The sequence below is a fragment of the Caretta caretta genome, chromosome 6 (assembly GCF_965140235.1).
Source record: "Caretta caretta isolate rCarCar2 chromosome 6, rCarCar1.hap1, whole genome shotgun sequence".
Taxonomy (NCBI): Eukaryota; Metazoa; Chordata; order Testudines; family Cheloniidae; genus Caretta; species Caretta caretta.
Genome location: NC_134211.1, coordinates 69,274,318 through 69,287,307, shown reverse-complemented (window position 1 = coordinate 69,287,307; position 12,990 = coordinate 69,274,318). Strand labels below are relative to the sequence as shown.

The 12,990-nt window shown below is 47.9% G+C and overlaps 1 protein-coding gene across 4 annotated transcripts in view; it reads left to right on the top strand.

The window, feature by feature from the left end:
* Nucleotides 1–12,990, top strand: part of TYRO3 (TYRO3 protein tyrosine kinase) — an 82,413-nt gene that overhangs the window by 55,977 nt on the left and 13,446 nt on the right. For 3 of the 4 annotated variants that reach the window (XM_048855261.2, XM_048855263.2, XM_048855262.2), the window contains exons 18-19: nt 425–561; nt 6,327–8,921. In XM_048855261.2, coding sequence (XP_048711218.1) covers nt 425–561; nt 6,327–6,702 — 513 coding nt within the window. In that variant the 3' untranslated portion in view covers nt 6,703–8,921. Of the gene's footprint in view, nt 1–424; nt 562–6,326; nt 8,922–12,990 lie in introns of those variants that run through there. The other variant, XM_075129693.1, reaches the window with a different exon arrangement.

Below are 12,990 nucleotides of genomic sequence, written 5' to 3'. Positions count from 1 at the left end.
GTCAGAAGGGGGTCGCAGAGCAGTTAAGTGTGAGAACCCCTGCCATACGGCCTGGCTGCAATATTGCATGAGGTACTGTCCTCGACCTTGATGCTGAGTGCGCCCAACAAGTGACTGATGACACAACTGCATGTATCGCTGATTATGAGAAACAGTCCTCTTTGCACACAGCAAATCCTGCTGGTTAGACTTCCCCTGGCATTTTCCAAAGATACATGTCAGAACATACTAAGTCAAAAGTGGCTCATTCCCTGCACTGCCCTAGGCATCGTGGCCAAACTGTGCACATCCTCTAGTAGTCCAAAATCTGGCACAGCGCAATAAGTTAATTAGCTCACAGCAACCAGTTGGAAAAAATAATGCCCGCTGCCCTGGCAAACAGGGAACCTGTGATTTTCCAGCTCTGTTTGCTGTTCTGTTTCAGTGGGCATTTGGTGTGACGATGTGGGAGATTGTGACCCGAGGACAAACCCCTTACGCAGGCATTGAAAATGCAGAAATCTACAACTACCTCATCAGGGGCAACAGGTTGAAGCAGCCCCCAGAGTGCCTGGAAGACATGTGAGTAACTTGTCCCTTGGTTTGTTTTGACCCCCATGGAGAATCCTCTCTTAATGGAGACAGAGAGAGACAGAGACAGCTGGCATGGCTTCTGTTCACCGTCTATTTCTTTTCAATATTTGAAGACACCTGCTAGAGACAGTCATTGGGGTTGCTACAAACTATAAAAACAAGGGGCCAGTTTCTCTGCTGGCGTCACACCACCGAAGTCAGGGTAGTTACACATACAGCTAACTATGCCTGAGACTTTGCCCCCCTTGCTAAACTATACCCGCGTTGAAACTCCTTGAAACTCACTGCTTCCCACCTCCTCCAGGCCAAAGCCTAAGCAAAGAGATGGACCTTGTGCCATGCCCTGAAGGTCAGAAAATTAATAATTTGGCAGAACTATGGGGGAAGCATATCTCAGAGCAGAGGACTCTCTATTGCATTTTTCCCTTCAAAGCTAGGCACTGTCATCGAAAGCATCTCTGCTGACCTCAACTGTAGTTGGCAGAATATATAGGCAGACTGAGGGGCCTCTCAGGTAGCCAGAATCTGAGCCATGTAAGGCTTTATAGATCATTGTCCACATCTTACACTGCGGCTGGAAATGGCAAGGAAGCCAAGCCAGTGCTTGGAATATTGGTGTAATATATCCTCAGACCCTGCAGCTAATGCCACTAGGCAGCCACATTCTGCACCAGCTGTAGCTTCCAAATGATCATCTCCACACTGCATTGCTGGGTGATGAAGTGTTCCCTCTTTGTAAAATTACATGGAATGTGTGTATCCAGATCTTTCACTCTATAGATGCTGGCATAAGCCCCCCAGTGCTGGAACAGACTTCTGCCTAGATTGAGCTATCAAGCTGGAGTGAATCCCTTGAGGCTGAAGCAGTCTTTATAGTTCCTTAGCTCCACCCCTAATACATGCTGATCAATCAGTGCCCTCTACCTGACTCAAAAAGGAGTCTCAAAGCTGGTAGCAAATACTGCCATCTTTCTCAGCTCCAAGAGGATTACTCCAATGCATTTCCTAAGGTAAAAAAGCCTTTTCATTCTGGACAAAGGCATCTGAGAAAAGGAAATGAGAAGCCATCCATATTGAGCACTCCCAGCCATTGGATTCTACTTTCCCATTTTTCCTTGAGCATCTTAGTACAAATAATATATTCTCCATTTAACCCTTTCACTAGCCGCCCTATAAGGTCTCCATGTCCTCTGTGGCAGACCACTCCATCACACAGCCCAGCACAGGGGACGCTTCTGAAAATGTTGGCTTTCCCTCTCTGTCTCGCTTTCCCCATCTGTAAAGTGGTGCTTATAGAATGATCTGGAGGAATCCCTATTTCACGGAGTTGCCTGTCCCCCATGTTGGCTGTTCCACATAAGGGAATGATCTGGGCTCTTGTTAGTAAGTCATTCACCTTAGTCTTCATGGCAGATCACTTTTTGACTGTTTCCTAGCATTTGTATACCTTTTTGTCAACCCATTGTTTGACTCTGGCAATGAAGCCAAAATATACAGTGAATGTGGCGCTGCAGAGTAGCGAGCAAGTCAGAGTAACCAGGCTTTGGTCAATTCTTTTGTACGGCGTGTTTGTGTAGTATGTGGGCCTGCTTCTGATTGGTGTAAATCAGGAGTAATGCCATGGGAGCCAACTGCTCCACTGCAAAATTAGTAACGGGCTCAATAAAGTGCTGTCTAGCTACAGTGAGAAGAGTAAAAAATGCCATCATGCAATTCTGTATTCTTTGTTTCTCAGTAAACCTCATATCAGATTGCTCAGTTTACAAGTTTACAGCTCTATTTGTTTTGGGGTGCTTTTCACTGCCAGAACTGTCAGATCTCGCTCTCCCGGAAGAATCAGCAACAATAAAGATTCTGGAATAGGAATTTAGTTGCCAGCTTGGTGGGTGATGCACAAAGAAGAATACAAGAGATCTGGCTTTTTTCTAGCTGAATGAGTTCTGCTGGGCTGGTGACACTAAGAACTTGTTTTGTTCCCAGGCTGAGCAGAGCTGAGTTACGTATAAAACACATAGGACCTGATTCTTCCCTCCTTACCTGAGTAAAACTTGCACTGAGGTCAGGGAGAGTTTGGCCTGATTGAGAACTGTGGGTTCTGATCCACATGAAGCAGATATGTGACACAGATCCCACTTTTCAGACTATACCGTCACCCTGGCCACCCCACCGGATCTAACCATTGGAGTATCTGGGGTAAGCTAAAGGTGCCTTCCCCAGTAAAATCCCCACAAGAAGGAGCAATACCACCATTGCCTGCCCTCTGGAGGGTGAATCCTGCCTGGCATAAAAGGGCCAGCCTAGCTCTGGGAAGTTTGATGTATGCCTGTCTGCACTAATTTCTGTGAGTTTGGCCCTCGTTCTCTTGTGCTGCATTGTAAGAGGGAAGAGCTCCTTCCTGGCCATCTCCCTTTGTCGGTTTTGCAGTTGGTCCCATGCTTAATTTGTGCCAGGGCTGAACCCCCAGCCCCTCTAGGTTTGGCAGTTCATAGCCCCGGCACCTCTGGGCTTGCTGTGACGGTTATGAAAGTACAAAAATTGTTTGAGCCCCAGCACCACTTTCATTACAAATTAAGTACTGAGTAGGTCTCACTGGAGAGCTCTGTCTCTGACCACTGCAGCAGATGTTTCCCAGGCATGTCTTGCGCTAAGTGAGAAGATGCTCTCTGGAAAGTAGGGAAGCATGTGTGTGCCATCTCTTCAGCATGTACCAGTTGTAGGAAGTTATTTGCCAGCCCTGAGGTGGATGGTCAGTGTTGGGATCTATTTGATCGCCTGGTCAGTTTGAGTAGGACCAGGTTTTTCTAAAAGTTCACAAACTCAGGATAGTAGGTCATGGTTTTCTTTAAATAAAGAGGAGCAACCATGTGATCCCCATCCTCCAACTCTGTTGGCTCCCAATCCGTTTCAGGACCCAGTTCAAAAGCCATGCTTGTATTTAAGAACCTCCATGGACTTTCTTTATCCCATTTAATGGATCTCATCTTCCCTCCTCACTTTCTCTGCTCTTCTAACATGACCTAGCACTCCTGGTGCAACATCTACAGTGCCTTCATGGAGGCATGACTGGATGGAGGGGGACAGAGTGGGGATTGGGGGGTTGTCAGCCGGTGGAGCGTAAGAGGTTCTCCTGCTGAGCCACAGTCAGGAGCGGAGCTAATAGCTCCACTCCTGACTCTGACCTTCATCCACTCTGGCACTCCTATAACTTTGCCTGTAATGACTGAAGCTCAATTGCTACTTGACCTCAGAAAAAGCAGTCTACATAGCATGACTGGTACCATGGCTGATAAATGACTGATAGAGTTGTGCGTGTGGAGGTGGAGTGTGTCACAGCCAATCTAGGGGGAACACACAGTAATCTTGGTAAATTTTTCCAGAGCAGACAAGGCCATTTTAAGTTCAGTTATTCGAGCAATGGAGACTTTGTCTGTTTCTTTACAGCCCTCTGAACCAGAATAATAGTGCCCATGGTACATGAGGATGGTGCCCTTTACCAGTCAAGTTGTCATTCTGTCATAGTAATAGTAATAGTATGGGTGGCGGGTGAACCCCGGGCTTGGGGAGACTAGACCCCAGCCCGGACCACACCTTCTTTCTGAGGCCCCACCCACCCTGCCGGAGCCCAGAGTCCCCCCACCTCCCAGTACAGCAGCCAGCCGCACCCCCAGGCTGCCGGAGTGCCCCCAGCCCCAGAATGTCAGGCGGGTGAGCGGGCGGCGCAGCTCCTCCCCCCCTGCCCCGCAAAGCCCCAGAACGCCGGGCGGGTGAGCGGGCGGCTCAGCCCCCACCCCTCAAAGCCCCGGAACGCCGGGCGGGTGAGTGGGCGGCTCAGCCCCCACCCCTCAAAGCCCCAGAACGCCGGGCGGGTGAGTGGGCGGCTCAGCCCCCACCCCTCAAAGCCCTGGAACGCCGGGCGGGTGAGTGGGCGGCTCAGCCCCCACCCCTCAAAGCCCCGGAACGCCGGGCGGGTGAGCGGGCGGCGCAGGCCCTCCACCAAAGCCCCAGAACGCTGGGTAGGTGAGCAGGCGGCACGGCCCCCCCACCAAAGCCCCAGAACGCCGGACGGGTGAGTGGGCGGCGCAGCCCCAGCCCTGGAGCACCGAGCAGGTGAGCGGGTGGCATGGCCTCCCTCCCCAACCCCGGAGTGCAGGCCGGCTCCCATTAGCTCCCCAGCCTGGGGTCCCATCTACGGGGGGGGAAGAGCCCCCCACAACACAGCCAAGGAAGCAGGAAGGGGCCTGGGGGTGAAGCATTGGCAGTGCCATGCAAGGCGGTTTGGGGAGGCACAGCCTCCCCCTGCCTTTGATACCCGCTGCCCATGAATTGTGGATGGGTTCCATTATGCCCGAGGAACTGAGATAACAAAGTTTAGATAGAACCTTTTAGAACTCTAACCAGAAATTTTTGCTCCTAAAGATCTGGCTGCTGGTTTGTTTTTTTATTTTTCCTCCTCACGGTTTTATCGATCATTTGATTAGGATCTGGAACAATAAAATCTCTGATCCACCGTTGAGAGTAAAATACACATACTATTGAACAAAGAGCAGGGGTCTGCGGCCCCCTGGGGGTCCGCGAGCCCTTTCAGGAGGACTGCGGGGCCCCACGGCTGAAACCCGGTGCCCTGAGCCCCGGTGCTGAAGCCCCCTCCCCCCGGGCAAAGCTGGGAGCAGCTCCTGAGTGAGTCAGGGGCTGGAGGTGGCACTCCCTCCATGGACCCCGCTCTGCGGAGCTGGCTCAAGCCCTGCCAGCCCTTGTCCCCCAAAATAGAAGTAAAACTATGCCTATGCTCAAGGGTCCCCTGGCCTGGAGCCCTGAGTTCCCCAACCCCACCGGGCCCTGGAGTTTTTATAGCATGTCGAGGGGGGCCTCAGCAAGGAAAAGGTTGAGAACTCCTGCAAAGAGAATAAAAATGTATTACTACCCATTGCATTTATTCGGGGTTCTATTCATGCCAAGCAGCATCAGTGGACTGATGCTCTCCCAAATCAGCTTTGTCTGACTGGCCTTTTGATTTTGATCTTTTGTGTGTGCGCCTCCTGAAAAACCTGCTTCTTGGCAACCGTCATTCCGACCAAAGTGAAAATACTCTGGAAAATGTGAGGAGACTAGGAATTTGATCCTATTGAACATACTGAAGGCAAATCCTCTCACCCTGTGCCAAGCCTGAGCAAACGGCTTTTGTGTCAGTGAGCTCTGGAGACGGATGTGTGCTTTTTATTTTTTTTGTATTGTAGCTGTGTCAATTTACTGCCCAAAAAAGCATGTACCTGCTTCTAAAAGGCTCTAGTGGCACCCCTAGCTCAACCAAAAAATAAGCATTCAGAATTCAGATTTGACAAATGCCCTTGTTAATTCTACAACACACCAAAACTAGAACTCTCCCCTCCCCATCACCCTACTTTTTCCTGCTCAACCCACCCCGGACAAATCCTAGGAATATTCACTTAGGGCTGTGGGTGACTCCTCTGCAGATCTGGCTGCTTGACTTGCCTCTGTACACAGAGATTTTTGGGGTGGTAGAACAGAATTACTCCCAGAACTTCCGCTGGGATCGGGTGGAATTGCATGCTCCCCCACCCTCCATTATGGCTTGTCGGCACAATTGACCCCTAAAGTGGTGGCTGTACCATGTCGCTGAGTGAAGAATTGGGTCCTGTTTTGTTAGTGGCTTTGCCACATGACTAATGGCCAGGGTTACTTTGCACACAGACCCTCTATATTTTTCAGCTTTCTTTACTCTGTTTGCATTGCAGCTATGATCTCATGTGCAGATGCTGGCATTCTGAGCCCAAGCTACGCCCTAGCTTTGGAATGCTGAAATTACAGCTGAAAATGATTCAGGGGAGAATGTCCATGCTCTCGTCCAGTCAGGATCCTTTATATGTCAACATTGGGGAGGCCAAAGAGACTTCTGGGAGCAACCCTGCCCTGTATGCTTCGTTTAGAAATCTGGACAGCGGAGAGAACATTGCTGGAGCAGCTGCTGCTGTCACTAGTGACTATCGCTACATCATGAGCCCCTTGTGCCTTGGAAATGATGTTGGAAGTGAAAGGCGTCCCAGTGCAGCTGAAGGGGAGGCCAGGAGCCTTCTGCAGGAGCTGGAGTCAGAAGGAGAGAGAAGTTGTTAGCCTGTAAGAAAGAGACGCTTCCGTTCTCTACGATGGGGTGTGTGCAGCTGTACGGCCATGTCGCACTGCTTTCTAAAGCCAGTTGGAGGATGTTTTTAAGCCGCATGGGTAGCTATAATTAGGGCTGCTTCTGTAGCTAGCACCATCTGTGTGGGCTGCTGTTGCGGGCAGCTCAGAAAGATCACAAATCATAATAACCCCTTGGACTTTTGCGGGGTAGGATTAAAGGTCGATCGCATCCAATGGGAGTGGGGTTCAAAGCTACAGCAACCAATGAGTGTTTGTTTGCTCGGCTAATTCTCATTGGCTGCCACCATAGAGTTGAATGCACATACTAGTCCATCAGTGCTTGCTATTTTGTGGATGCTTTTTCAATTCTGGCTGTGTGAGTTTTGGACCAGTAGATCTGGAAACACTGGTGAATATTTACGCTGTCGTTCAGGACATAGGGGAAGAAAAGCCCCCTTGTGTTCACTCAGCAGTACTACCTAGACCTGTTGCCTACCTCAGTGGTTCTCAATCTGTGATCTACGGAGCTGCTTACACACAGTGATAAAACAGCCAGTGTTTTTCAAGCAATGACACTTGTTGCTAGAAGTAGACCAGCCCGGGGCACTCTTAGAACTTCCAGATGCTTTTGTTGAACAACTAAACTGAAACCAACAAAAATCCAACACCTTTCTCCACCCCGTGCACCTGTTTTGTGTCTTTTGTTTTCTTCTGTTTGATATGAATGCAGCCCTGATTAAATGTGCAGCTTTTGTAAAATGAGATGGCGGGGGCAACCATGCAAGAGGATAGAACCATACTTCACAGAGAACTAAATCGAGCACTGCAGTGGGGGCTCGCAGCAGTGCAGGGAACCCCTCCTCAGTAATACAAAGTGGGGAGGAAAGAAACAGCGCAGACACAAAATGAAGGTCGGTAACCATACATTGACTTCAGCAGAAGCAGGATCCAGCATTTGCATTGGAACAATTTTATTTTAATTTTCTTTCTTAACTGTCCTTTTCTTACCTTTTTCATGTAACCAGGCACTGTAGGTGCCACTGAAAAGATGTGGAATCGTTGGGAGCAAAGGGATCAACAAGCAGGGGTGCTGGAACAATTTGGACAGTGGAGGTCTTGAGAGCAATTGAACCAAACTGTAAACCCTGTATAGGATGGAAACCATTTCAAGCCAAGGGGTGCTGCTGCACCCCCCGGACCCCTAGTTCCAGCACCTATGTCAATAAGGGGATATCTATCTAAAAAAAAGCAGTCCTCACTATGAAAAAATATGAGAACCAGGGGCCTTGCTGATTAGGAGGTCTTCAGGCATCTGCAAAAGATCAACCACATTGGAACATATTCTGCCTATCACTGCAGCCTTCCAGCGAGGGAGAGATTCATATTTCAGCTCTCTCCTCCACCCCGAAATCAGCATGTCAGATACATTATAACTGCAAACAGTCATGTGTCTTGTTTTTTTAAATAATTTAATATTTTAATGTAAATGGGCAAGTGTTTTGTATACCGGTTCCCAGCACTTGCAGAGACGTGCAGTACACCTTACCCCGGTTGTCTGAATGTTTACAAGACCAGGATCTAGCTCATTTGATTTCCTGTGCCCTGAAGAACTTTGCTGTATTGTGTGACTTGGGCTTCCACATTGCACTCCCCTCACAGCGAATGCTGTAAAATTCAATGTTTATACTTTGAAATGAAGTGGTAAAGATGGGTCCAAGCTGAAAAGTTCAAATCCAGATCTGGAATATGAATATCCAAACTTTGCTGACTATGATTTTCATTTTACCCATTGTAAAGAGAGGTGCTGACTGCAAAATTCAGAGCCACATTCGAGTCTTAATTTAGAACAAAGTCTGGTGTAGTTGGAGCTCGGGTTTTGAAACTCAAAACAACAATGTCCTAAAGCTGCCTTCCAGAAGTCCCACACAATAGACTGCACCATCTTATAGACCAGGAAATGTAGGATTTTTCTTCTCAATTTAACTGGTATACAGAAAACACAGGTTATAAGTGAGCAAATAACACATAACAAAGGGTATTGTTTTACCCCAGTACCTGTGCAGGTACATACGTGTGTTTACTGTGAGAGGTGAAGGCCACGTTCCCTGCAGCCAGCTGGGAAGTGGAGATGTACCTATAGAATCTAACTTCTGGAAGCATCTCATTAGTTTTTATTCTTTTTTTAATAATAAAACGTGTACTGTGTCTGAGCCCCAGCCTTGTGTCCACTCCATTACAACTGGTGATGTTGTTCTTTAAGGGCCTTCTCATTCAAATGAGGCACCGATGAAATTGGTTGGCCTCATACATGATTCCTGCTCTGCCCGCCCCCCCCCCCCCCTTCACATGAAAACACAGTGAGCCAAATCTTTCTGCCTGAGGAGCTGAGCTCAGGGCAGGGGGATTCCTAAGAGTGGGGTGGGGATGAAGGAAACTTCCAGCCTTCCTAGACTGCAGAACCTCTCTGTGTCACTACTGCAGGCTTGAGACTGCCACTAGCCCTGCCGCTGTGTCCCAGTCTGTGACGGCAAGGGCTGGTGGAGTAGCGGATGTTCCAGCCCAGTCGCCTGAGCCTTCCAAATCCACTGGGAAGGAGCTCAGAGGGAGCCCCTCTGGGGGATGATCTATAAAGAATGTCAGTGACTGGGATGTGGGCGATTGTTCCTACTGGTCAGAGCAGGAGTCAGTATCCAGGAATCAGAGCCAAGGGTCAGAGGTCAGCTGCCAGAGCTGAGGGTCAGACCGGAAGTCAGAGCTTAGAAATCGGAGCCAAGGGGCAGAACTGGGTTACCTAGAGTGAGGCATGGCAGGAGCAGGGCTAGTAACAAGCAGGTGCAGGAGCCATTGGCAAATGCTTTGAGTAGCCACTGAACTGCTGTTGCTGGGCTTACGATCCCACCGGCGGAATCTTCCAACCAATCAGCTAGTTAGGCAGCCTACTACTGGCCAGCTGTGGAGACTGGCTCTAACTCTGGCTATGGCTCTGCTGCAGGACCTGATTCCTGATGAGGAAGAGCCAGTGCCAAAAGAGGAAGGAGGGTAAAAAGAGTCACAAGTGCATTGATACCTGAAGACAAGCCTTGCCCCATGATCTGAAAATAGCAGCTGAGTGATTCAGAAGGACAGACTCAGGGAGGACCTTCCATATACAGAGTCCCTGATCAGAGAAGATTGTGCCCCAAATGGCTGCAGGGGATCTTTGGGACGGACAGCAGAGAGATCCCAGCCAATCTCAATTGCCTTGCGGGTTGCTCAAATATTTTGGTGTTAGATTGTTAGGGGCTTCATATACTTGGCTTGTTCCTGCTCCCATTAAAGTCAGTGGGAGCTTTGCCATTGATTTCCGTGGCAGGGAGATCCGGGCCACCCTCAGCAAGACTCTGAGTAATGTCTCAGCCTAATACTTCTGATTTTGCCATTTCAGCCATCGTTTTGGAAGGCTGACACTTCAAAACGGAACCAACTGTTCCCCCTCCTTGCATGCAGCCAGTAGAGTAGCGCAGACTCCCCCATAACAGTGTTTTTGCTTGGGCTGCAGCTTCACCCTAGCATTCCCTCTGGTGGCAGAGCAGAGCAGTCAGAAGGTTAGGCTGCCTGTTCTTACAGAAATGGGAGCTCCACAGGAATCCAGCCTGCAGATTTAAACCTGCTCACACTCCCTCCTACCCCCAAACGCCTCAGCAATGGGACCATGACTCTTCTCTCCCCTTCTAAGTTCTGCTCAGGCCACTCAGTGTCTGTGACACTTACAATGCCTTTTGCAAAGTAAATTCTGCTGCCTAGGGGCAGGGAGCATACCCTGCTGCATGGTTCTCCCCTGTCTGTAGAGCTATAGCATACTGGCTATGAAGAGGAGAGAGGCAGCTATGTGGTGAGGATGCTGCTGCAGAAATTGTTCTCCTCTGTGTATGCCCCTGTCTCTTAGTGAAGGCCTCTGTATGTGGCACAGAGGGGAAGCATATGCCCCTTTAAGGAGGAAAGAGAAAATGTACTAGGGGGTGGTCAGATTTGGAACCTGTCTACTTGGACACTTTCCCCTTTGGGAAATAATTAAAACCCAGTTATTTAAAATGTTGATTTATTTCTAAATCTCAACAGAAATTTCTTAGCCCTGGGTCATCTCACCAAGGGGGGGAATAACCTCAGCCTGTCACTTACCATGCATGATCAGGGTGGTGTTTTTTTTATGTCAGCACCTACAGTTTTGGGCAAGCTGGGATGATTCTTTCACCTTCTTCCTACAGTACCTTCTTGTAACACTTGGAGGAGAATAGGTCCCCTTTTTGAAACATTACTGTGCTATTGTGCCTAGTAAGGGCGCCTATGTTGTCTTGTAGCACAGCCATGGTCTCATGTGCAGCTTGTTTATACATAGGGGCCGATCCTGCAGTCATTGCAACCCCATTGACGTCCGTCCTATTGACTTGGATAGAACTGCACTAGTGTAACTAAGGTTAGAATTTGGACCATATGTTTGATGGGACAGAATAGACTGGTTTATTGATGTGGCTGGACACATCTGCAATGTGACAATAAACCACTAACCAACGCAAATGAACCATTCTCTCCACCACCACCGCCACCCCTTTTTTTCTTGGCATACACTTAGCCAAGTCTCGCAGGCCTTACTCCATAAAAGCTCCTACTGAAATCAGCCACGGTTTTGCCTGGTTCAAATCTTGAGATGGTCAAATAATGGAAAAAAAGCATGTTTGCAAATCTATTCCTGAATAAATTACTTGAACTCCATTTGGCTGTTGTTCACACTATTCATTTTGTGTCAATTTTCAGCCAACTGCCAGCATTTGCCAATTGCCAGCATTTCAAGAATCCATAGCTGACGTTTGTTTATAAGCTTTTCTATGACACTCCTTGTCGGTATCTGAGACCCGCAGTCACGGATTGATCATTATTTGTTGATCAACATTCATTATGCTCCTGTTAAAAAAAATCAGTTATCCAGTCAAAGAGCAGAAAAGACAAGTGGCTCTGCTTCTCATTTACTTGTTCTCTCAGTGTAAAGGGACTTTAGCGTTGATGAGCATTAAGACCGTAATGACTGTACGTTTTGAGCCTTACAGTGGTGAAATGTGAAAAATGGCTGTGATTCTGCTTTGTCCCAGTCTCCTATTCCATATAGCCTCCATCTTGAGAGACTATAAGCTGTTCCATTCCTAAATCTGTGTGGGCTGGGGAAAGAGGGTATTCTCCGCCCAGCCCACAGTCCCATTGACATTGCAGAGGGGCTATGTATTTAAACACCATTGCTGCTCCCCTGGGTCTAGCAGAGCTTCTTGGACTACTATTCTGAGAGCTTTCCAAACACGGCTACAACTAGCATGTTTCCAACTGTAACATGAAAACCATGTCAATGTTTTGGGGGTTTGTTTTTGCAAGCTGCTGTTTTCTAACTGAGAAGCTACTACAAGAAATATTTGACCTTAGGAAATTTGTTGCACCTGCTAATTGAAGCGCTCACAGCTAGGATAGGGATTTAAAGGGGTTGGTCTAGTTTTTTAAAACCTTTTTAGGGACTAACTGTTGCCAATCTGCTATATGAATGAATGGGAATTAGGAGCAGGGAGGGGGTTGGTCTGTATGTGGAAAATCCTGCTGGAAATATACAACATGAGGCTAAGTAATGCTCAGAGCATTTCACCAAAGAAACAAAACTGACAGCTCTGAAAGCCTTGAGACAACTTGAGGGGCACTTAAGAAAACAACATTCTGTAACTGTAACATAACTAATACACTGGATTCAGCATGTTACTGCACACTTAGCTGACATGTAAGACATGGTTTCTGATTGCTACCTTGTTATTAACTGGATGGTAGACTGTGGTGTTTCTCTTGTGTTCAGACTATTATTACGTTTGTAACAGTGGTTTTGCCTTGTGGAGAGTGGTGGTTCATGGAGCACTTGCTGGTGGTTTGCAGAGAGCTGGTTGGTCACATGAGGGTGGTTCTCCTTGTCTCTAACTATTAAAAGAAGTTTAAAATAGTTTGGGCTAAATTCTGGGCTGGTGTAAATAGGCAGAGTTCCATTGACATCAGCTGAGGAGCTGGCCTATTAAATAAGTATTTTCCTAATACTATTTCTCCATGTAAGCAATTGCTGTAGTTTCCACAAGGATATTACATGAACATGAATGGGAGGGGAGGTAGTCTGTACATTTGTGTATGGGAGGGAGATGTACATGGAATTGCTTTATTAAGATCTAGCCTACACTGTGGAAACATTTGAGAACTTCTGATTTTAGAGAATTGAGATAAAAATAT